The sequence below is a fragment of the Microcaecilia unicolor genome, chromosome 14, assembly GCF_901765095.1.
Source record: "Microcaecilia unicolor chromosome 14, aMicUni1.1, whole genome shotgun sequence".
Lineage (NCBI taxonomy): Eukaryota > Metazoa > Chordata > Amphibia > Gymnophiona > Siphonopidae > Microcaecilia > Microcaecilia unicolor.
This window is the reverse complement of record NC_044044.1, coordinates 2716532-2741430: the sequence shown is the minus strand read 5'-3', so window position 1 is coordinate 2741430 and position 24899 is coordinate 2716532. Positions and strand designations below refer to the sequence as shown.

Sequence of the window (24899 nt, the reverse complement as noted above, 5' to 3'; positions counted from 1 at the left end):
CTGCCACAAAGATGTCCATGTCCCTTGTTTTCCGATTCATAGTGTAGACGTTTTAGTTTGTAAAATTAATGTTCATTTTGGACATAGCCAGCACCTAACATCCATTTCTCATCTGTTTTAGAACTGGCTGTATGTAGGCAGAAATGAGAAATGGATGTCCATTTCTGATGTACAAACTTGGACGTCTATATTTTGAGTTGGACGTCCTTTTTAAAATTGTGCTGCACAGCTTCTAAAGTTTGTTTCAGTTTAGGTTGTTTTTTGTTCCTGGGCTATTTTTTTGGAGTTTTATTCTGCTTTGTTAGAGAAATACTGATTGGTAAGAAACTGCACAGGATAATTAAACAGAAATGTCACCAGTGAGTAGTTCTCAGTCTCCATCTGCTGGTAGGAGAAGGCAAATCCACATATCTGAACTGGTTTGGAGGGTCTAAAGGAAAGAAATAAACAGGTAATACCAAATTTCTCCTTTGGAGGTAATCTGTGGAAGAATGTAGCCCTCCTAACATTGTTAGTTCTGACATAATGCTTCTGGGAGGATGTATCCTCTTATTTAGAATGCTGGGTCAGTTCTTCAGGGGTATAGGGTATGTAAAAGTGTAAAACTGGGTATGCTAGTATAGTCAGGGCCACCAGCACACCCATTAGCTGTGCTGAGACAGTACGTCAGAAGAGAATGTAACGCCAAAGCATTGAAGGTGTTGATCTGGTGTGTCAGGGGAATATATAACCCCTATTTCTTATTGGGAGTATTGCAGCATATTTTTCAAGATTGTCTTTGGCTCAGTGCTGAGACAGTGATTCAGAAGAAGTGGGTGAATCCCTATCACGGAGACAATTTTCTGAGGTGTGAATATAACCCCATATGGGAATACTGAGAATGGGGAAGGTATAAATCCTAATTGCTTTACAACATTGTTTTGGGGCATGAAAGGCTGAGATAATGTTTTGAGGGATAAGTAAATCCCATATCATATCCTATATCATGACTGTGTAGAGACAAAGCTTCAGGGGGAGGGTCCAATCCCCTGTCACTGGGAGTGCTGACATGGTGCTTTAAGGGAACTATGTAAGTCGATTCAGTTTGGCCCAGAATAGTGCCCCAAATACATTATTCCTATTTGGCTGAATAGTGATTTAAATCAAATACGAATATTCTGGGCTCTACTGTGCTAAATCCTACTGAAATAAACACTTGAGCTCTGATTTCGAATTCATATTCAGCCAAATAATAATTTTCATTATTCATATAATGCTATTCGGTACTGCTCTAGTTGAAATGCTAAGACAGTGTGAGCTGAAGGTGGAAATGTTACTTCCATATACGTAAGTGTTGGAACAGAACTTCAGGGACAGCTAGAATAAGACTAATCCACTGTACTGTAAACATTTAATCCCCCCACGAATATGTGAACAGTACATTTGACTCTATAAGTAATTATGACACGTTGAGATTTAAAAATACCCTGAGACTACAGCAAGCACTCTCACCTCCGCTCTCAAGACCCCAGAAAGCATTTTTCCTCCTTTTGTCCCCCAGACCCCAGCAAGTACATTTTCAAGCTTTTAAATCTCCCAAAACCTATTTGGCTGCTTAGTTCTGCTGGCATCTTTGGGGCAGACCTGGGGAACCTTAAGATATTGGGGGGGTGGGGGTAGGGAATGCCTAATACATAGTTAATTATATTACTTCTCCTCTGACATTGGCCTAATCACTCCAGGAGGGTTCCAATGTTGTTTGATGATGCCATGTTATGGGTTGACATAAGGGACACAATTAATGATACTGGTTTCCTGGACAGGGCCAGATTAAGACATATCTGTCAGTATCTACTCCCCCCCTCCCCCTCCCCCACACACACATACACATACACACAATCTTTGGGCTCTAATCATATCCCTGGTTTGCCTATGCCTTAATCTGGGGAAGAATGTAGCCTCCCTCCCCCATTTATATCAAAAATGATAGAATAGATTTATTTACTTCCTTTTTGAAGGAATTCACTCAAGGCGGTGTACAGTAAGAATAGATCAAACATGAGCAGTAGGCAATTTTTTCATGTCTGTGAGATTAGTTGTGAAATTTGTTACCATCTTATATTTTTTCTTAGACTGTAAAGGCTAAGTATTATGGACCAGCCTATCCTTACCTGCTCCCCAAGTCCCACACCACTGCAGAAAAACTGCCTTTCACAATCTCTGGGGGACAGACAGCTAATGTGCAGGTGGGTGCAAGGTATTTATGTCACTTATTAAAAATGTTTGTTCCATTTGTGCAATTCTCGGATGGGATAAAAAAATAAGAAGGTACTTGGAAAGAGAGAATGAACAAGGAGAGCTGGAAGACTGAGAGCGAACAAGGAGGGATAATTGAAAGAGTGATCAAAGGGTTGGAGGTGTGACAGAGCAGGCAAGGGAGGGTGAGAGAGTAAAAAAAAACGGGGGGGGGGGGGGGGGGGGGGGGGAAGATGAGAGTGAGTAAGGGGAATGGGAAAGTGAAGAAATGTGCAAAAGGGCCAGAATAAGTAAGTAAGTGGTTACAGGTGAGAGAATAAGCAAAAGGGCTAGTAGGCTAAGATTGAGCAAGGAGAGATAGGAGTTGAGAGAATGAGCACAGATGCTACTATCAGTGCCTGCCAGCAGAAGAAGTGGCAGGATATGCAGAGGCCAAGAGTATACAGCAAGGAAGCTTTAGAACTGTCAGGAAGAGTAGCAGATTGGAATCGGAGGGAGGAAGAAGGAGCAGGGGTTAATGTGAGAACTTTCAAGAGGCATATTTATGAAATGTAAAAAGCATAAATTTCTTAGTATTTATTTATTAGGATTTATTTACCGCCTTTTTGAAGGAATTCACACAAGGCAGTGTACAGCAATAGACAATTTCAGCAGTAAAAATATTCAAAAACAATACAAAGTATGGCGTGGTATACTATTTACAATGTCAACACAATATGTAATAGTTCCTTGTCATCAGCAGCAGATGAATCCATTAACTGATGGGTTGTGTCCGCCAACCAGCAGGTGGAGATAGAGAACACTGAAAAACCATAGTGCTTTTTGGACGGCTAGCTCCAAAGTTGCCAGGTCTGCGGGTTTCCCGCCCAATTGGGCAGCTTTCTGCAACCGGTTGCAGGCAATTTTTGCCGGCTGTGGGTTGCGGAAAACTGGGTGGCTTTTAAAAAGCTGTGGTGCGGATTTGGGCGCTTTTCTGGGGCTTCTATTGGTCCAATTTGGTCCAATAGAAGCCTCGCAGAGGCTGGGTTAATGACGTCGGGGACGGGGTTAGTGGCGGCGGCGGCGGCTATGTCGGGGTGGGGTTAGTGATGTCAGCAGCTACGTCAGGGGCGGGGTTAATGACGTCGGAGGGTACGTCAGGGGCGGAGTTAAAGACGTCAAAGGCAGAGTTAAAGATGTCGGAGGTGGGGTTGATGATGTCGGGGAGAGGTTGTTGATGTCGGGGGCTGGGTTTAACTTTGTGCGGGTTTATGGCGGGTTTTAGGCTGCTTTTGGGTGGGGAAAATTTTTTCAATCTGGCAACACTGGCTAGCTCCATCTGCCGTCAGTATTTCTTTATCTCCCAGCAGGTGTGGACGTAGCTTGATCAGCTCCTGGAAAAAATTCTGCCTTGGGTGGCTCCTGTGCTTTTGCCAGTTGAAGCTGGGGTGTTGTGGCTGATGGTGCCCACTTTGAAGGCATATAGGTTCGCCCTTTCCCTGTCTTACCCGTCCCCCTGCCTACCGGAGTACCTCTGTTGCTGCCTGCCTCCAACTTTCCTCACAGCGTTTAAAAAAAAAAAAAAAAAAGGAGTACGCATTGGTTCTGCGTAGCTATTCTGAGGCTATTTTCCACGTGCAGCTTGACCGGAGCTCTTTTGACTCGGTCTTTTGAGGTGAGAGTGGTGCCCAGCTCCTCCGGGGAGGTCCCGCGGACGCCGTTCCGATCGGGGTAAGTTTTGGTGCGAAGCCGCCATTTTACTTATATAATTCCGTCCGGTCAGACGATGGCTGCTGAAGCAGTTGAACGCTGCTCCCGTTGTGGTAAACGTAGATCAGCAGCGGGGCTCTGTAAGACGTGCTCTTTAGACGCTAGAGCTGATACGAGCATGGCGAGCGATCATTATTCTCGCTCAATGGAGCTGGCAGCGGACGCCATTTTGGAAGCGCTGCATGCCTCGACCCTCGCTGTTGCGGAGTAGTCTGAGTGCAGGGGGACGCCTCAGTTAGAGGCTACCAGAGGAGCTCCTGTTCCCATTTCTTCGGAGACTGAGGGTCAGGGTGAGTTTTTCTCCCCGGAGTTTGTGCTTTTAATGCATAAAGCTTTCATGCTGAAAAGAGCTCTGCCGCACGTGTCTGACACTGCGCTGCTACCTGGTTTACCCCCGGGGGTTGATGATGACCCGGGGCTGGCTGAGTCCCCTGAGCGTTGGAAGGACGCAAAACTTAGACTGGTAAATTCCCCGTCGGAGAGTGGTGCACTTCCGTCCCCCCCCCCCCCCCCCCCCCCCCGTGGTCGGCCGGTGTGGATTCTGAGGGTTCTGGCAGGGCCTCATGGTCTGAAGAGCCAGAGGAAAGTGCCAGTTTGCCACTGGATCTGGATGATCCCAAAGCGGTGAGGATTTTCCACTGCGATGAGCTGCCAAAACGACTCCGAGATGCTGTTCTTAGATGGAAGTATAACTCTAGGTTGACTGGACACCCAGGGATACGACAGACCGTAGAACTTATTTCTCAAACATACTGGTGGCCCCAGTTAAGGAGAAATGTCCATGATTTTCTGATTTTGTTCCTGGTATGTCCTGTCTTGCCCTTGGGGCCTACTTCTGGTGCCCATGTCTCCGTGGTCATACTTCACCATGGATTTCATGACCAATATTCCCGATTCTGGAGGTTTTACTACCAATTTGGGTAGTTGTTGATCAGTTCAAAGATGGCCCATTTCATCCCTCTGTCCGGTCTACCATCTGCATCTACCATGGCTCAGTACTTCTTCAAGGAGATCTTCTGATGTATGGCTTGCCAGAGACCATCGTTTCTGATTGGTGAGTTCAATTCATCACGAGGTTCTTGCAGAACCTCTGCAAGGCCCTGCATATTCAGTTGAACTTCTCATCAGGTTATCATCCAGATCCTAAAATCTTTCTTACGCAGTTTTGGGTCAGCTCATCTTAATGATTGGTCGCTGCTACTGCCTTGGGCCAAGTTCAGTTAATTTTCAGATGACACCCTCAGGTGTTTTTGCCCATACCTCCTTCAGCCACCATACCAGCTATCAAGACCACTGCTTTGACTCTTGAGAAAGACACACAAGCTTCTTCTTCGTGCTACTGCAAAGAAGAAGACTTCCCGCTCCACAGTTTTGGCCTGGAGATCTGGTGTGGTTATCTATCCAGAACCTTTGCCTTATGATCCCCCCTTCTAAGTTTGCTCCTCAATTCATTGTGCCATATCCCATTGTTCGCAAGTTGGAGTGGTGGCCTACCAACTGAAGCTGTCTTCCACTTTACGGATCTATAATAATTTTCACATCTCACCTCCTCAAGCCTCTTGGCCTGAAGGGGAATAAGAGACCACCTTTTACCACCACTTTGGCTGTAGACCCAGATAGTGAGTATGAGGTCCAGGACATTCTCAACTTCAGATGACTGTAGGGTAAGCTCCAGTATCTCATCGCCTGCACTTCATGTATACGCTCCTCGACTGGTTCGGCAATTCCACCGCATGTTTCCATTCAAACCAAACCAGGAAGGAGGTTTTTTTTTGGTGAGTGTATTGTCATGGCCCCCCGTGGCCTACTCCCCTGCCACTCACCTGGAGATTTTGCTGTATGTAGACTCCAGGCACCACAACTCTCTTCAGTGCCTCCTCCCACTGCCTGTGGGTCTGTGCATGCAGGCGCAGGCCCCTTGAGCTGCCCTTCCGCTGGCCCTCCCGGTTGTATGAGCACACTCAAAGCTGCTTTGGTTTGTCCCCTGGGCAGGTTCCTGGGGAGGCTTATTTGATTATGTTAGACGCTGAGATTCATTTAAGGGGATGCCTGCCACAGTGTTCCTGCCTTGCAACAGATGTCCATGACTCCTGCCTTCCAAGTTTCATCGTTCAGTTCAGTTTCCAGTGGCAGCCTCCAGTTTCCAGAGCCAGCTTCCAGTGGCAGTCTCCAGCATCTACTACTACTACTACTACTACTATTTAGCATTTCTATAGCGCTACAAGGCGTACGCAGTGCTGCACAAACATAGAAGAAAGACAGTCCCTGCTCAAAGAGTTTACAATCTAATAGACAAAAAATAAATAAAGTAATCAAATCAATTAATGTGAACGGGAAGGAAGAGAGGAGGGTAGGTGGAGGCGAGTGAAGTGGTTACTAGTCAAAAGCAATGTTAAAGAGGTGGGCTTTCAGTCTAGATTTAAAGGTGGCCAAGGATGGGGCAAGACGTAGGGGCTCAGGAAGTTTATTCCAGGCGTAGGGTGCAGCAAGACAGAAGGCGCGAAGTCTGGAGTTGGCAGTAGTGGAGAAGGGAACAGCTAAGAAGGATTTATCCATGGAGCGGAGTGCACGGGAAGGGGTGTAGGGAAGGACGAGTGTGGAGAGATACTGGGGAGCAGCAGAGTGAGTACATTTATAGATTAGTAGAAGAAGTTTGAACAGGATGCGAAAACGGATAGGGAGCCAATGAAGTGACTTGAGGAGAGGGGTAGTATGAGTAAAGCGACCCTGGCGGAAGATGAGACGGGCAGCAGAGTTTTGAACTGACTGGAGAGGGGAGAGGTGACTAAGTGGGAGGCCAGCAAGAAGCAGAAGCTTCCCGCATCCAGCCATTAGCTTCTAGAACCAGCATCCATCTTCTGGCCTCCAACCTCCTGCCTACCATCAGTTGGGCAGCTCTTTCTAACTATGGTGCTAGGGCTCACCAAACCCAGGGCATGACATATAGACACAGAGGTCCAGCAGAGAAGGTGGAAGAGGTCACGGACCTCATTAAAAAAAACACCTTGATACGTCGATATTCTCTCCTGGTGCACACCTTCTGCACCATCCTCATCTAGGAGGTTTTTGGGAAAGTCAAAGTGAGGTCCCTACTGCTCTCAAAGGCATAGATACACTGCTTCTTTGTGCCCTTCTCAACCTGTTCAACCCTAGCAAGCTTGTTCTCATCAATAGCATGTGCAAAAGCCAAGCTGGCTCCACAGTCAAAACAAGGGGCGAGTTTTTGCCTGTCTCTGGCAGAGTATAGCCATAGTAAAAGTGTCTGTGCCGGACAACCTTCCAGTTGGAGGGAGGCTGAGTTTTTTTAAAGAAAGGTAGCCCCGTATAACCTCCGACTAGTGGGTACTTAAAATAGTCTATCTTGGTTACGTTCTTCATTGGCGAAGAAGACCAGAAAATTGCTACCCCCCCCCCCCCCCCCCCCGAGAGCAATTTCTATCAGCTCTCGCAACAGGGAAGTACTTGTAGAGGAACTCTCCACCCTTCTCAAGGCCCATGTGGTCAAATTTGTTCCACCAGAGGAAGAAGGGCAGAGATTCTATTCCATATACTTCCTTGTTCTAAAGATGATAGCGAGGGATGCATCCCATTCTAGACCTAAGGGCCCTGATCAAATATCTGGTCAAGGAAAAGTTCAGGATGGTTTTCCTGGGCACCCTTCTCCCAATGATTCAGCAACAAAATTGGCTATGCTCTTTGGACTTAAAAGATGCCTATACACATATCCCAATATATTCTCATCCTCATGGTGCAACCCCTCAGCTGCTACCTCTGTTTGAGCTAACAACTCTGCCTGTCCTTCCAATTTCTCTATTAATTGGACAGTATTTCAGACTCCATCATCCTTCTCAGGTCAGTCATATGTCTATCCAATTCACCTTGCAATAATTCCATTTTCTTTCCCATACTCTCTATAGCATTTAAGCATAACCACATGATTAAAGTTCTCTGCTTGTATCCAGTACCACTTTCTGCAATTTGGCTTCGTGTCAGTTCACAGGGTTTTTACCAAATGTCTAACAGTAGTCAAAGCATCACTATTCAGAATGGGAGTCCAAATAAATTCTAATTAATAATAATGTGTTTCCCTACCTGGACAATTGGCTGGTGAAGAGCACATCGAAGGACGGTGCTCAGCAGTCTATGCAGAGAACTATTTGGGTGCTGGAGCTACTAGGATTCATTTTAAACTATCCCAAGTCACATCTGCTTTCTGTTCAGCAATTTCAGTTCATAGGAGCCCTGCTGGATATAATGCAGAGGTCAGCTTTTCGCCCTGTGACATGAGCAGATAATCTGGTTGCTGTTGCCACTCAGTTTCGCACCGGCATCCAGGTCACAGCTCAGCAGATGTTGAGGTTACTGGGCCACATGCCTCCACTGTGCATGTGAATCCCTTGGCACACCCTCATATGAGAACTTCCCAATGGACCCTAGCTTCCCAGTGGTGCCAAGCCTCATGGAACCTAGTGGATGTCGTTCTTGTGGACGATTCAACTCCATCTGACTTGGGAATTACATTCCAAATTCCTCAGCACCGAAAAGTACTGACAACAGATGCATCCCACTTGGGATGAGGAGCTCATGTAGATGAGGGTTTGGTCAGCTCAGGAGACAGATCTCCACATCAGTCTTTTGGAACTCCGGGCAAACTGGAATGCTCTAAATGCTTTCAGAGATTGGCTGATCAACCAAATTGTGCTCATTCAAACAGTCAAGTTGCAATGTATTACACCAATAAGTAGGGGAGGACAAGTTCCTACCATCTGTGTCAGGAGGCTGTCAGGATGTGGCACTGGCAAGGAAGTCCGACAGACTGAGCAGGGTCATACAACTGCACGAGTGGTCACTCAACATGGCTATTGCCTGCGAGATTTTGTGAGACTGGGGAACCCCCTCGGTAGATCTCTTTGCCACTCTGTATGGGTTCACCTCAGTGCAATTAGTGCTTATCACCATGTAGAGGGTAAGCCCCATCTTTGGACAGCCTCTAGTTATTCGATTCGTGTGAGGTTTGCTTTTGACAAAGCCCCCTGTCAAACCTCTGCCTGTGTCATGGGACCACAACGTCATCCTCACTCAGCTAATGAAAGCTCCATGTCCTCTGAAGTACTTTAACTGGAAAGTCTTGTTTTTGGTGACAATTACTTCAGCTCGCAGGATCAGTGAGCTTGAGGCCCTAGTAGTGGATCCACCTTATACAAAATTTCATCAGAACAGAATAGTTCTCCACACACACCCTAAGTTCCTTCCTAAGGTAATGTCGGAGTTCCATCTGAATCAGTCAATCATCTTTCCAACATTCTTTCCCAAATCTCAGGCCCATCCTGGCTAAAGCACACTGCATACTTTGGACTGCAAGTGAGCAATGGCCTTTTACCTGGAGTGGACTCTGCCCTACATACAGTCCACCCAGCTTTTAGTTTCTTTTGATCCCAACAGGATGGGGGTTGCCATCATTAATGCGCAATTTCAAATTGGCAAGCGGATTGCATATCTTTTACTTATGTCCAAGCTGGGCTGACTCTAGAGGGTCATGTCAAAGCTCATAATGTAAGAGCCATGGTGGCATTTGTAACCCACGAGATCAACCTCTATTGAAGAGATTTCCAAGACTGTGATGTGGTCTTCAGTCCAGACATTCACATCCCACTATTGTCTTGAGCAAGACACCCAACGCAACAGTCAGTTTGGACAGACGGTTCTGCAGAATTTGTCTGAAATCCAACTCCACCCTCCTAGGTCCATTTTATTCTGTTCCAGGCCTCATCTTCACAACAGTGTATATATGTTTTCAGATTAATTGACTTCTTTGACCTCGTCGTTGCAAGTTCCTTTTGTCCTAATGTTGTTGTTTTTGGTGTGCCTGGTAGCTAGGGAAAATTAGCTGGCCTGCTTGTCCTCAGAGAAAGCGAAGTTACTTACCTGTAGCAGGTATTCTCTGAGGACAGTAGGCCACTTATTCTCACATACCTTCCCATCTCCCCTTGGAGTTGTCTGTTTTATCTAAACTGTCGTATTAATTGGTCCCGCACTCGTGAGTCAGGCGGGAAGGCACCCACGCATGCACAGTGGGAGCGCTGCGGCACCCACGCATGCATAGTGGGAGCGCTGCCTCAAGCTTTTAAAGGGTCAGGAATACAAAATCAGTGTTTGCTGGGAGTCAGAATTTGATTCCAAATTTATCAGGTTTGTTCACCATGACCTAGATGCATGGATACCTTGCTTTAGTAGGACAAAGCTGCCTGTCAATACAATTCTGTGGAGGAGTGGCCTAGTGGTTAGGGTGGTGGACTTTGGTCCTGGGGAACTGAGGAACTGAGTTCAATTCCCACTTCAGGCACAGGCAGCTCCTTGTGACTCTGGGCAAGTCACTTAACCCTCCATTGCCCCAGGTACATATAAGTACCTGTATACATTATGTAAGCCGCATTGAGCCTGCCATGAGTGGGAAAGCACGGGGTACAAATGTAGCAAAACAAATTTCTCAATGAAATGGTTCCAGATATCTGAAACTAGTGCAAATTTATCTGTCTTCACCTGAACTGAACCTGTTGACTTTATGTCAAACTGCACATATCATAGAGTGTCCTGGAATTTGTTTTGTGGCATAGTGTCAGCAAAAAATCTGGGTTCCTCATACAGTTGACCATAGCTCTGAAACCAAATTTTCAATAACAAATTTATCAGGTTTGCTGATTTAAGCTAACAGTTTCAGCCCACCATCTGTCCTCTCTTCTTTACACCAATTTAGTAAAGTTTGCATTGCCATGTTCACAGTTATATATTACAGCAATAGAATCCAAAAGCATACAGACCACAGTTTTTATTTCCATCGTTTCTCTTGTGTTTATTTTTATTTTCAAATTCCTTCCACTCAGGTGCCTGAACTTCAGGGACCTATCCCAAGGAGCTTTCCTCAATTTTGATATGTTTTCTGCACTCGACTTGTGACAAATTTTGAGCTCACTGGCTGGTGATTCCTTTGCTTCTGGTACCAGTAGATTCTCACTCATTCCTTCTAATTGTCGAAATGATTATCCAAGGTTAATGATGGAAATGGATTCTAGAAGTTTTCTTTCGTATTTTGACACCTTTTGCGCATTTGGTACTATATGTGCTACACATTAGCATTTTCAATCAGATGTGCCCCAACAGAAAACCAGTGGTGCAGTGGAGCATTATTTGTGTGACAAGGAGGGTGAGTTTCTGAGTTTTCTCCTAGGAATATGCACAACTAAGAAAAATGTTGTTTGTTTTCATTGTGCTCGCAAACCTTTTCTGATTTTCAGGGGGTTTTTGTTCTGTTTTAAACATTTGTTTTAATAGGCAATTTTTAGGGCATGCTAAATTGATTTATCACAGACTACTGCTTGCTGAATGCAAAAAAGCCCATTTAATTCCCATGGGCTTATTCGCATTCCAGGACATGCTAATTGGTAGCACCGCTTTGTAAAAGGAGCCCTAAGACACAAAGAGGTCAATATTCAGCCCACAGCAGTCAACCGTTTTTAAGCTGCTTACAGCTGGAGACTAAATTAATCCCAGATATTCAATACTGGGCCTTGTCAGTGCAGCTACCCAGAAGTTACCCAGGCACCAAGCAGTTTTCAGCCTTTTTTTTGTCCTAACTTGGCCAGTTAGCAGACTGAATATTCCCGCTAACCAGCTAAATCCTGCATCCATCCCTGGTCCATCCCAGCAGTGCCTGGAAAATGCAGCAACAGAAGAGATATTCAGCAGCACTGCCTGGTTAAGTGCTGCCCCTTCTAGCCTGCTCAGCATATATACCCTTTTTAATATTGGGCCCTAAAGTTTTTAAATCACACACAATTATTTAATTATTTTAAAAATGTAGGTCCCGTCTATCAAAAAAATCTAAGTGGGCTACTGTAATGAAATATGAAACAGACAATAAAAAAAAAAAAAACAAATACTATACAAACAATAAACAAAGATCAAATAAAAGCTTGCTTAAATAATAAAAAAAAGCCTTAAAATGGATTCCCTGTTGTCTGTTTTTTTGGGGGGGAAATATCTACTTAATGAATACACACTTCTACTGTTTCCCCCCGTCTTGCACAGGTGCTGCGGTCAGTGGATCGATGGTCTGCGGGCTCATTTGAATGCTCCATCCTCAATGCTTATATCCACTGCATAGCAGAGAGTCAGCACTACGTATACATTGAGGTAATTTCTCCTCCATGGTGTGTAACATGTACATGCCCTCCCTTATCCAGAAAACAAGAAGATCAAGCTAGAGGATTCTGTGGGGGAGAAAGTATGTTCACTTGCACTCAGGAAGTATAGAGTGAAAAATAAGATTAGCAGTATAAGGCACCGTGTTGCAAATGGATCTATACCGAGCTGGTGGCAGTCAGCATTTTAGACCCAGATATTCAGTGCTTGGCCATATCCAGGCACCAGCAGTGCTTGGCCATATCCACTCACCAGCACTGAATATCTAGGTTAGTGACAATAGCCAGAAATTATGCTAATACAGCTGATAACTGGACATAGGTAACTGGGAAAGATTGGTCTGCTATTTAAAGCAGTCCTACTTGCCTGATTAGCTACACAGGCATAATTCCTGGCTCTACTCAGGCTCCACTCCCAGACTGCTCCAGCACTACTTGGAACAGTGCTATAACGGCCACAGGGATATTCAGCGGCACTGCCTGGTTAAGTGCCACTGAATATCCCCGCCTGACCTGCTCAGTTCTATTTAACCAGGCAGAAGCCTCTCTTTCCCAGTTAAATCATTTTGAATATCGGGCCCAAAATATAATGCTCACATGCTCCTTCTTGGTCAGTATTAAGTGTTGCTGACAGTGGTGGGTGCAGGTGTACACACTATAATCTCCCCTTATCAGTTGAATTAACTCTGTCAATATCTAGATTAGGAAACATTTCATGAATGCCTATCTGCAAATGTTAGGTGCAGCAATACTGGGTTATACTAATATTCTATAATGACTCCTATCATGTTGAATTGGTGCACCTAACTGGAGGTGCCTGGTTATATAATTGCCTCCATTGTTCAGGGATCTCCCACTTAAAATGTGTGATCTCTGGAGTTTCAGGTTAAGGGCAGGAAGCACCATGTACAGCTGTGGCCCTGGGAATGTGGATTTTCCAAGGTTCGGGTATCCAGGTGGTGGAGCAGTTCATAAGGACTTTCTGGACATGGAACTGCTGCTGTCCTGCTGTCTGAGTTCTGGAGAAGTGCTGCAGGAGATGTTATACAACTCTGGGAAGGGGGAGTAGGAATGTGATCCATGCCTTTGAGACAAGATGAACCTGCTAAGGAGGGATGAGGGATAGATTAACCTAGCCTTCAGGGGAAAAGGGTAGTGATTTGGGAATGATGAGGGGGAACCTAATGGGGAGATGAACGTAGGGAAAGAGCAGGTCAGAAGGAAGTAGAGAACAGAGACATTTAAGATGGGGAAGTGGGGCAGATATGGGGGGGGGGGGGGTATTAATCACCCTATCCCTAAACAGAAGTAGGTATTAAAACCCAAACAAAAGTAAATCTATGCATAGGGAGTAAAAAGGGAGGCAAAAACAGAAAGAAGAGATAAGAATGGGGACTGAGAAAGAAGTGAGGGTGGTCTGGGTGTGCAAAGACTAGATAGAGAAGAGGGAGTGTTGAGGACTGGCTGGGAGTGAGAGAGTATGGGTGATATGGATGGGCCATTCTAGACTGGAAGGGATAGAGTGAGTTTGGTGTAGATGGGCTATGGTGGTGTTATCTCTGAGCCACCTTCTCCCTGCAGTAGCATCAGCCCCTTTCTGCTACCCCCACAGTCTGCCATTGTAAGCCCCCTCTTGCTAAGTCTCGCATCCCCTAGCCCCTTTCTTCCAGCCTCAGCCTTTACATCAGACCCATTTCCAAGCCTCAGCCCCCTTCTTTCACATGTCAGCCCTCAAGTCCTGGGATGTAAGATTTCAAGGGGACATGGTGTAGGCATGGTTTGGGTGGTGCCATCTACGTGTATAAATATCCCCATCAGCTGTTGCCTCTGCTTCAAGTCAGATGTTAGTGCTGGCTATCTGCTTAGACCTGGGTACAAAACAAAATAAATATCTCTCTCCTCTGATAACATCATGACACAACAAGATCCTGGTGACCCCCCTCCACCTCACCCCCATACACCCACCAGCTCTAATCAGGGTTCTCTCTGGTGGCTAGTGGGGGTGAGGCTGGAGCAATCCCAGGATGCTCCTACTTTGTCGGTGCCTGGGTTCAACGTAGTGCATTTTGAATCCATGTGCCAAAAGGGCAGGAACATCTGGGGATTGCTTCTATCTGCTCCCTTCCCCCCCTCCCCCAGCCACAAGGAAGATGTCTGGTTAAAGTAAGTAAAGGATCTTGTGTTGTTACTAGGGGTGGGGAGGGGGTGGGGAGAATCAGAGGGGTGGAAGGATGTTGGGTCATGGGAGAATCGATAGATGGGAGGATCTGTTGTGTCACTGCAGGTTATTGGGAGGGATTTGCATCAGATGGAGGAGGCAGATGTCTGTACTGAATAGTGTAAGTGCCTACATCTACAGTGTATATGCCAGCTCTTACACATATGAAACCCTGATGCGTAGGTTTGTAAATCACTGCTTCTGCTATATGTGTCAAAAATACATGTCCTTTTACAAAAGGTTCCAGACTGTCCCAATTTGACCGCCCCTATCAGACTCACTGTTCACGTGTCCTTTAGATTGTAAGCTCTTTGAGCAGGAACTGTCCTTCTATGTTAAATTGTACAGCGCTGCGTAACCCTTGTAGCGCTTTAGAAATGTTAAATAGTAGTAGTAGTATTCAGCAGCGACTTCTGTAAAATATTAGGAGAACTGAATATATTCTGACCTGGATGTTTCAATTTCCAATCTCCACAGCCTGTCTAAGATGAAGTCCCATTGTTTAAAGTCCATTATGTTAAAAAAGAAAAAAGAAAAATAAAAAAAAGAAGAAATTAACCTGCACTTTTCTATATATTAAATGCATTCTTATCCTATATAATAATTTGCACCTCCAACGTTCTACGTCTGGATGCCTGGGTTCGTAACACAATTCCCATTGGGCCGCCCTCGCATCTAAATGTGATGACGTCAGAGGGCGGATCAGTGAGAGGGAAGGGAAACCAGCACCAGCCAGCCACAGAACGTTGGAGGTGAGGATAGAATTGCGGGAGAATCGCCCCCCCTCCCTCTCCTCTCCTCCCCTCCCCCTCTCCGAGTTCCAGACCCCCGTGCCTCCCGCCCTCTCTGTCTCTCCCCTCCGAGTGGCAGCCCGATCTGCGTTGCCCGCCCTCTTCTCCCAGTCCTCCGCCTGCCCCTCACCTTCCTGCATGCCGCCCAGAATTTAAAAGTTCTTACCTCAGGGTCCGGCGGCAGCAGTGAAAGGCGAGCAGGCACAGCGCGTCAGCCTGCCTTCCCTTCTTTCTCAGCTCTGCCTCTGGTCCTGCCCTTCCTGAAACAGGGAACTCAGAGGAGAGGGAGAGAGGGCGGGGGCCTGGAACTTGGAGGAGAGAGAGGGGGCATGGAACTCAGAGTAGAGGGAGGGGGCCTGGAACTCGGATGAGAGGGAGAAGAGGGGGGCCAGGAACTAGGAGGGAGGGAGGGTGCCTGGAACTTGGAGGAGAGGGAGGAGGTGAGGGGGGTCTGGAACTCGGAGTAGAGGAAGGGAGGACAGGGGCCTGGAACTTGGAGGAGAGGGAGGGAGGGGGGCCAGAAACTCGGAGGAGAGAGAAGGAGGGAGAGAGGCCTGGAACTCTGAGGAGAGGGGAGCCTGGAACAGAGGAGAGAGAGGGGGGCCTGGAACTCGGATGAGAGGTGGGGAGGGAGGGGACCAAGCTGGAACGCGGAGGATAAACGGGCCTGTTTTACTAGTCTTTTTATAATCTATTGTTGCATATTACTACTACTACTTCTTAACATTTCTAGAGCGCTACTAGGGTTACGCAGTGCTGTACAGTTTAACAAAAAGGACAGTCCCTGTTCAAAGGAGCTTACAATCTAAAGGACGAAATGTCAAGTTGGGGCAGTCTAGATTTCTTGAATAGAGGTATAGTGCTTAGGTGCCGAAGGCGACATTGAAGAGGTGGGCTTTGAGCAAGGATTTGAAGATGGGCAGGGAGGGGGCCTGGTGTATGGGCTCAGGGAGTTTATTCCAGGCATGGGGTGAGGCGAGGCAAAAAGGGTGGAGCCTGGAGTTGGCGGTGGTGGAGAAGGGTACTGAGAGGGGGGATTTGTCTTGAGAGCGGAGGTTACGGGTAGGAACGTAAGGGGAGATGAGGGTAGAGAGATAAGGAGGGGCTGCAGATCGAGTGCATTTGTAGGTTAGTAGGAGAAGCTTGAACTGTATGCGGTACCTGATCGGAAGCCAGTGAAGTGATTTGAGGAGAGGGGTGATATGAGTATATTATATTGTATTACAATTATCTCATTGTGCATTATTCTGTAAATTGCTGTAAACCACTTTGGGTTGTTTTGGTAGGCTACAAATGTGATAGATAAGCTTGAAATTGAAACACTCTGGACCATCCCTCCCTGATTATTATAGGAATTCCAGTGCTTTCAGGATTATTATGTAGCCCTTTTACTAAATTGCAGTGTGTTACCTTGTGCTAGATTTGCACATGGTAAGTGTAGACTGCAATAAATGCATTTACCTGCATTTACCACACAGAGCACACACTTGCCACATGGATCTGTGTTTCATGCAGTGGCAGATAGTATGGGTGCCACTGCATGTAATGCATGAGGAGGGGGGGAGGACGCACCCCAATCACCCCTTGTCTAATTTCTCCCCACCCCCAATTGATTTCTAGTAATTTCTTCCTAGGGTATGGAGAAGGAGTTCTAAACCCAGTCCTCGAGATACATCCAGCCAGTCAGGTTTTCATGATATCCACAATGAATATGCAACAAATACATTTTCATGCACTGCCTCCACTGTGTGCAGATCTCTCTCATGCATATTTATTTTGGGTATCCTGAAAACCTGACTGGCTAGGTGTGTCCTGCAGGGGCGTAGCCAGACACCCAATTTTGGGTGGGCCTGGGCCCAAGGTGGTGGGTGGGCAGAAGAACTCTGCCCTATCCCACAAGTGCTTTGGTCTCTCCCTCTCTCAACTTTATACTATATGGTCTCTCAGACATCCCCCTAACCTTTTAAATAGCAGACTTTCACCGGCAGCGAGCAGCAACTAATACACACTGCTCATGTTGGCCCCATAGCCTTCCCTCTGATGCAGCTTCCTGTTTCCGTATAGGTGGGAATACATCAGAAGGAAGGCTGTGGGGCCGGTGTGAGCAGTATGTATCAGTTGCTGCTCACTGCAGGCAAAGATCTGCTATTTACAAGGTATGCAGGAGGGATAGTTGGGAGTTTTCGGCTGGTGGGGCTTAGGGATCCCTGCCAGCCACATCATAGGTGTGCTGCTACTGGGTGAGCCTAAGCCCAAAGTGGGTGGACCTGGGCCCACCCTTGGCTACGCCACTGGTGTCCTGATGACTGTATTGAGAACCCTAGACTCAGAGTGATAATGACTTTCCTGAAATGAGTTTTTCTGAGGATCCAGGGCTCTGACAAACTGGGTCTCTTTCTGTGACTCCTAATCAAAGTGCACCACTCGTTCACGGAGCCGCCATGTTACCCAGTTCCAGGAGTGAGATTTTTTTGGTCAGTCCTGGTTTTAAATTTACATCCCAAAGCAGTTGCAGGATTTGTAGTTCCTTGTTCTACTTGTTGTAATCGGTGTCACAGGTCATGGATTTGATATACCGCCTTTCTATGGTACAACCACAGCGGTTTACATTTATTATATGATCCTTTACATCAGGATTGGGTTGCCAGAAATCTAAGACTGGCCTAAAATTTCCCTTCTGGAACTTGGAAGCTCTACTTCCGTGTGCTGAAAGTTAGAGCACAGCTGGTCTTCTAGCAGGGCAGGAGGGATTTTGGAGCCAACACATAGGTAACTATGTTAACCTTTGATTTCAGAACCAGTTTTTTATCAGTTGTGCAGATGGGAAAAACGTGCACAACAGAATTGGAGACACTATTGTGGAGAGGATCCTCCGAGCACATAGGTACGGACATGGTTGGAGCTAGAACTCAATGTGAGAGAATTGGGGATGGGAGTGCAGTGATGCTGGGGTTATGGCTCACAGGCTATGGGAGTGCAGCTAAGGTCAGCAGTGAATGTGGGATTCACAGGATGATAGACTGGGAAATAGGTGCAAAGTTAGATCTAGGACTCGAGGATGAAAAGACTTGCAGAGTGGGAGAATAAGATATGGGCAAATTTGGAATAAGGACTAGCATGATGAGGGAGTTGGAGATAGGAGCTAATCCTGCCTTTTTCTCCACGTGATAGAGAGGGTAAGACTTTCCGGGTTTTTGTGGTGATTCCACTGCTTCCAGGCTTTGAGGGAAATATCTCCATGGGTGGAGGGAATTCCATCCAGGCTATTCTTCATTTCACATACAGGTGAGTACATCTGACTTGTTTATTACCTCTTTCCCCTCTGCATCTCCCCTATCTCTGGTTTTTGTCTCCTCTTTACTCTCCTGTTCCTCTTTCTCACCTCATCAGTTCCTGTGTATGTCGTCATTGTATTGCATACTGGGGTGAAAGGCAGAAATGAAAGTGGGAAAGGGAAATGGGACTTGATATACCGCCGTTCTGAGGTTTTTGCAACTACATTCAAAGCGGTTTACATATATTTAGGTACTTATTTTGTACCAAGGGCAATGGAGGGTTAAGTGACTTGCCCAGAGTCACAAGGACCATCTCTCCTTATCTAAAATGCATTTCCACTTGTGCAGCATTTAACATGTTGCTTTTTCAGGACCATCTGTCGTGGAGATGCTTCCATCCTGTCCCGTCTGAAAGCTCAAAGTAAGTTTCTGTCTGTCTGTCTCTCTCTCTCTCTCCCTTATTGTAGTTGGAAGTCCTGCTTGCTTATTTATTCATTTGGCAATGCTTCTTTCCTACTTCCCTGACTGATAGTCACTCATGGGCAGATGATCAAAAGCCCCATGCTGTTCCAAACCGTGCTCTAAAAATAGTGCTGGAACATTGTGGGGCTTTATTACACCTATGATCAGAGATAATTGTATACAAATTTAAGCACGCAATTCTCTCTGATCATGGAGTAGAAGTGCGGGAGGATTGTACCTGTCATTGTGCACAATCCTCCCACACTTGTTTGACAGGTCTGGGCTATCAAAAGCCCAGACCTGTCAAACACAGGGGCCCCAACTACCCCCGCCCTGAGCCAAGCAAAATGGGGGCTGGAGGTCCGGTGGACCTCGGGTCCTGCTAACCCCCGACACAAGTTTGGGGGAGCTGGAGATCCGGGGGATCTCCAGCCCCCCCCAAACTCCCCCCCCCCCCCGCCAGCATCCCTCAGATGTCCCTGGTGGCCCAGTGGGCCGTGGGTCAATTCCTCCCCCCCTCCTGGTGGTCTAGCAGCCCTTCCCCAACCCCCTACCTTCAGTTGGAGGAGGAAGGTGGCCTCCTTCCTCTTCCATCAGCGCCGCCTGGAAAATGGTGGCGCCTGAGCCCTGTCCAGTGCATCCTGGGATGCGCTGGGCAGGGCTTCATACCATATAAGTTCCCTCCAGCCCCCTGTCACTGAGAGGGGGGTTGGGTCGGGGTTACTGCGGGGAGCTGCTAGCATGCAAATGCATGCTGGACAGGGCTCACCATTCCTCCCCAATGGTCTGCAAACTCTAATGCCAGCTCCGAGCTGGTGTAGGGCTTACCGTGGCCTTTGGCGAGCTGGTCACTGATCATTGGGGATGAATAGGTTTAGCATGCATTTGCATGCTACTTGCGCTAAGAGCCCTGTTTTGCATGCATTTGCATGCTAGGTGTGTTCAGATCCCGTGAGTGCGTTGTTTCACATGCTCGGGGGCTCTGATCATGGGGCGGTAGCAAACGCAGGAGCTAGTATGGTGCTAACAGCCTCTTGCACCTGTGTTTGCTTCTAATCATTGGCCCATCAGAGTGTTTTACACAGTAAAAAGAAATTGCATATCTGTATAAAAACTCGATGTCTGAAGGGTACAAAAAGGGGAACCATACATCTTCATGGAGAGCATGTGTGTAGCAATGAGAGTTAACATCTTAACTATATTATAACTCTTTGATTTATATAGTGCTTGCCAACTGCATGGTAACTTCTGTAGAAACCTACTAACACCTCTAGCCAAAGGCTCTGATTTCTTCTGCTGAGTGCTGGACAGTGCTGCTGAACCCCAAGGTCTGTCCCCAATCCTGTGCTGTGCTTTTAAACTCCAGGCTCTGGGATGTGATGAACTCTATCTGCAGGTTTTGATTTCTGGTTCTGTGTTAATCTCCCATTTTCTCCACAGTTGGTGATGAGTGGAAGAATTACATCTCTTTCTGTGGGCTGCGCAAATATGGGCACCTTCCAGACAGCTCCCTCATCACAGAGCTTGTCTATATCCACAGCAAGATGCTGATTGTGGATGACAGGAAAGTCATCATTGGTGAGTCTCACACATGCTGTCAGAACTAAGGGAGGCTCACTGTTGCTTAGGGATTAGGGAAGTCTCATCAGTGAGTGTCCCACATACTATGAGGACTGATAGAGCCTATAATTCTGGGAATCAGGCCGGACTGACATGGCAAAGTTAGAACGGGAGAAATTGATTCATGACACACGCATTGTAGGAATCTTGTGCATGCGGTGAGGAATGTGGAAATTGGTGTAATTGTGCTCATTATAATATATAGTGGGAGCTTGGACAATCCAGTACAAACTGATCGGCTAAGAACATAAAAACATAAGGGAGGGTGGATGTGGGAGGGAAGGGGGGGAGGGGGGGAGATAGGAAGTTATGCAACAATAGGGAAGATCTCACAGGAATAATAAAAAGGACATTGGAAGTAGACTGTAGGTCATGGTAGATTAGAAGTTTATGTTAGAAAAATTAAGAGAAAGTTGAAGTTATAAATATCTTGTTTATGCTAGGCATGAAAATTGTTTAGAGCCTATTTCTGAATATGACATGCAATCTTCTGTGAAAATCAATAAACAAATTTAAAAATAATATATATTGGGAGAGTTCTGCTTATGGCAGTGCTATGATCAGGTGAATCTCATTTGTAGCAGAATTCAGATCCAAGGTGTCTCACTCATGGCAGTGTTAGGAGTGAGGAGAGTCTTGTTTCTGGCATTGCCTTGAACTCAGTCTCTTATCCCTTTCTCCCCTCAGGTTCTGCAAACATCAATGACAGGAGCATGCTGGGCAAACGAGACAGTGAGCTTGCTGTGCTGGTGGAGGACACAGAGACCTTGACATCATTGATGGATGGAAAACCATACCAAGCTGGAAGATTTGCCTACAGCTTGCGCCTAGACTGTTTCAGGTGCTGTGGATATATCCCCAGTTATATGATGTACCTTTTTTAAGATCAACTTCTCACAACTGTCTGGTTTTTACAGGCTACTTCTCCAAGCTGATGCTGATCCCCAAATGGATGTCACGGACCCCATCTGCGATTCCTTTTTCCACAAGATGTGGAATGAAACTGTAGTGGCAAATGCAACAGTGTATGACCAGGTGTGTATTTCCACATACAATCCGATGAGCTTCAGACCTTGTGTCCCCTGTAGCCAGATTCCAGTCCCATTACTGCCACAAATCTTACTGTGTGGTCTAGTGCTGAAAGCATACAGTTGTGACACTTCCTCCCCTGCCACTAATTTCACTGTATGTGGCCCAGTGGTGCGGACAATAGACCAGTGATGCCTGCAAAGCCAGATCTGATTCACGTGCTTCTTTCTTCCTGCAGGTCTTTCGTAGTGTCCCCTCCAACTCCATGCAGACACATCGAGCCCTTCGAGAGTACAGTGCTGTACAGAATTTGGCTACAGTAAGCCCAGAGCTGGCAGAGGAATTGCTAGGGCGAATCAGGGGACTGCTGGTGGAGTTTCCACTGTATTTCTTATCTGAAGAGTATCTGTTACCCCCTCTGAGCAGCAAGGAGGGTGTGATACCTGTGGAAGTATGGACATAGGTAGAGCTACCTCCTGCATTCTTCCGTTACAGTAGCCATTGGCTGCATCCTCCAAAGATGAGAAGATGAGCTTGTGACATGATGCCAATGTGAGACATTGGGGCTCATTTTCAAAACACTTAGACTTACAAAGTTCCATAGGTTACTATGGAACTTTAAGTCTAAGTGCTTTGAAAATACGCCTCTGTATGCTATGTGCAATGGAGCTGAGGCCAGTGGACTATGAAGAATGGAAAGGGAGAATATAATGGGACAGGTTATATTTTAGACCAACAGCTGAATCTAAATTCAAGGATTTAAATGAAAAGACCTCTAAATTGTTATTCCACAGTTTCTTCCAGTGATGCCCCTATGCTCATTCCCTCTACTCAGTGGCGTTCCTGGGGGGGGGGGGGGGGGCAGTGGGTGCGGTCCGCCCCGGGTGCATGCCCCGCGCGCCTGTCCTCCGTTGTTCCATGCTTCTTCTCTGCCCCGGAACAGGTTACTTCCTGTTCCGGGGCAGAGAAGAAGCATGGAACAACGGAGGACAGGCGCGCGCGGCACCCCCCCCCCCAGCGGTGTGCACCCGGCAGGGGGGGGGGTTCCTTCGCGGGGGTGTCCCTTTGCCGGGGGGGGGGGGGGGGGCGCAGCGGCGATCCGCCACGGGTGCCAGCCCCCCCAGGAGCGCCACTGCCTCTACTGTCTCTAGTTGCTTTCTTCACACTCTTCATACCAGTTACCTCTATATCTTCCTGTCCCATTGCTGCACTATCTCCCTGTGCTTTCTCTGCTGTGATGAAACCCATAGCTGAAAGTTAAAGAGCCACATAGAGGGACAATTTTCAAAACACAGGTCTATGGGTCTTTTTCCTGTGGACTTTGACCAGTTTTCATAGTGAAGAATGCACATAATTTTCCTTTGAAAACTGGGTGTATTCCCATTTTGCGATGAGTATACACACAGGGGTCCTTTTATTAAGCATGTGCTAAATGAGAAGACGCCCATTATATTCCTATGGGCGTCTTATCATTTAGCATGCGCTAAATCTGTTAAAGCACCTTAAAGGACCCCTGTATGTATACTTCATTACAAAATGGGAATACATGTGTATTTTTCTTGACTGCCTAAACCAGACCCACAACACCCCTTTTTTTTTTAACAATTTCCTTCTTGGCATTTATACCTGCTCAAAGGCACACATTCCTATTCCTATTCCTATGCTGATGATATTTTTGTGTTTGGGTCCGATACTGAGGGATCTGAATCAAAACTATATAAAAAGATTTTTTTTAAATGTACAGGTAGAATGAATGTTTGGTCTTCCATACATTCATTAAAGCTAAACACTAGCAAAACTGAGGTTTTATGGTTCAGCACTAAACAAGATATATCAACAACTATTTCTATGGAACAAGGCAAGCTCTTGTTAGTGAAAAAACATCTAGGCTTTTAGGTGTACTGCCCAACACATCTTTATCAATGGAACCTTAAGTAAATAATCTTTTTAGAACATTATTTTACAAACTTAAACAATTAAAATACATTTGTTGATAAAGACTGACCGAATTTCAGTTTTGGTTATGGTGCCAAAACTGGCCCAAAATCCTTTTACTGCCTAGTTTTGGTTTTAGCCAAAAGGCTATGGTCATGGTTTCATGCAAAATCAAGCTTAATGTGTTGTAACTGTATTTCAGTTAGGTTCCAAATAGGTACCCTTTTATAGAATTACCCCCAGGTTGCTCTGCTTTATTTCTTTTTCTGGTGTTGGGTTCAAGGGGTAGGGATGTGCCTCAGAAGAGGGCCTGGGTATTGGGTGAGTACATGGGAGTATGATGTAAAATAAAAATGATCAAAGTGGTCACCAACACAGCTCACAAATTGCTGTGGAAGGTATGGATATTCAGTTGGCAATATATCGAATATAAAATTTAACCTTGAACCTAGAGCACGGAAAGCCCCACCAGGAGCTGGAAGGACACAAAGGAGGAGGCTCTTGAGGTGAAAAAGAGGAGGTGCTCTGGGCAGTGTTTGTATGACAGCCCATCTATGCTCTACATGCTTTCTGTTTTATTTTTTATTTAGATATAGCTCCCACTTTTTAAGTAATAACTCAAGGCAAGTTACTTTCAGGTAACTTCTCAGGTCCTGCACTTTGGGGTTCAAGTTGTATCTAGAAAGGAGGGGAGAAAATCTGACTCACATATGTTAAGAAAGGAGCTTCTCCAGTTTTAAGACCAACTGATAAGTATCTCTTACTCTCTGAGAGTAGAGCATCAGAATGTGGTGACATTTTTTTATAGCGCACCTGATTAGGTCTGAAGGTACACCAGTGCTTCATGGCAATACTGATTGGGAAACACTGCCCTTCAATTAGGACACCCAGAACCGAGAGCCCCGAAAATACCCCAAGCCTGGATGTCCTGGTCCTAGGTCAGTAGTGCTTGTTCTTAATTCTTAATTATTAATTTGTACAGCGCTGCGTAACCCTAGTAGCGCTCTAGAAATGTTAAGTAGTAGTAGTAGTAGTGTTCTAGAGTTCCCAGGCCTGGGAGCCTAAAACCACTCGTCATTAGGGATTTGCATGTAGGTGTGCTAAATTTTGTGGGGGGGGGGGGGGGGGGGGAGTTTGTTTTTTTTTTTACTTTAGCACATATTTTTGTAAGCTAAAATCTTTTGAATCAGTAGTAAATTTTAATGACCAAAAAGGGTGCTGCTTTTAGCACATTTTTATTGGCCTTAGAATCAGTAAATTAGAAGTAACATTTCTCCTCCACTTGTACATCACTCAGAGCTGCTTAGAGTTTACTCCAGACCTTTCACAAGTACTTAAAAATGAATAAGTGAAGGAGTAACCTAGCAGTTAGAACACCGGGCTGACA

General features: G+C 46.1%; 1 protein-coding gene across 2 annotated transcripts in view; it reads left to right on the top strand.

The window, feature by feature from the left end:
• Nucleotides 1–22455, top strand: part of PLD2 (phospholipase D2) — a 215903-nt gene extending 193448 nt beyond the window's left edge. For both annotated transcript variants that reach the window (XM_030187610.1, XM_030187611.1), the window contains 9 exons: nucleotides 2112–2225; nucleotides 12070–12174; nucleotides 17987–18075; nucleotides 18363–18476; nucleotides 18838–18887; nucleotides 20369–20506; nucleotides 21236–21389; nucleotides 21466–21583; nucleotides 21816–22455. In XM_030187610.1, coding sequence (XP_030043470.1) covers nucleotides 2112–2225; nucleotides 12070–12174; nucleotides 17987–18075; nucleotides 18363–18476; nucleotides 18838–18887; nucleotides 20369–20506; nucleotides 21236–21389; nucleotides 21466–21583; nucleotides 21816–22040 — 1107 coding nt within the window. In that variant the 3' untranslated portion in view covers nucleotides 22041–22455. The remainder of the gene's footprint in view (nucleotides 1–2111; nucleotides 2226–12069; nucleotides 12175–17986; nucleotides 18076–18362; nucleotides 18477–18837; nucleotides 18888–20368; nucleotides 20507–21235; nucleotides 21390–21465; nucleotides 21584–21815) is intronic.
• Nucleotides 22456–24899: the final 2444 nt, after the last annotated feature.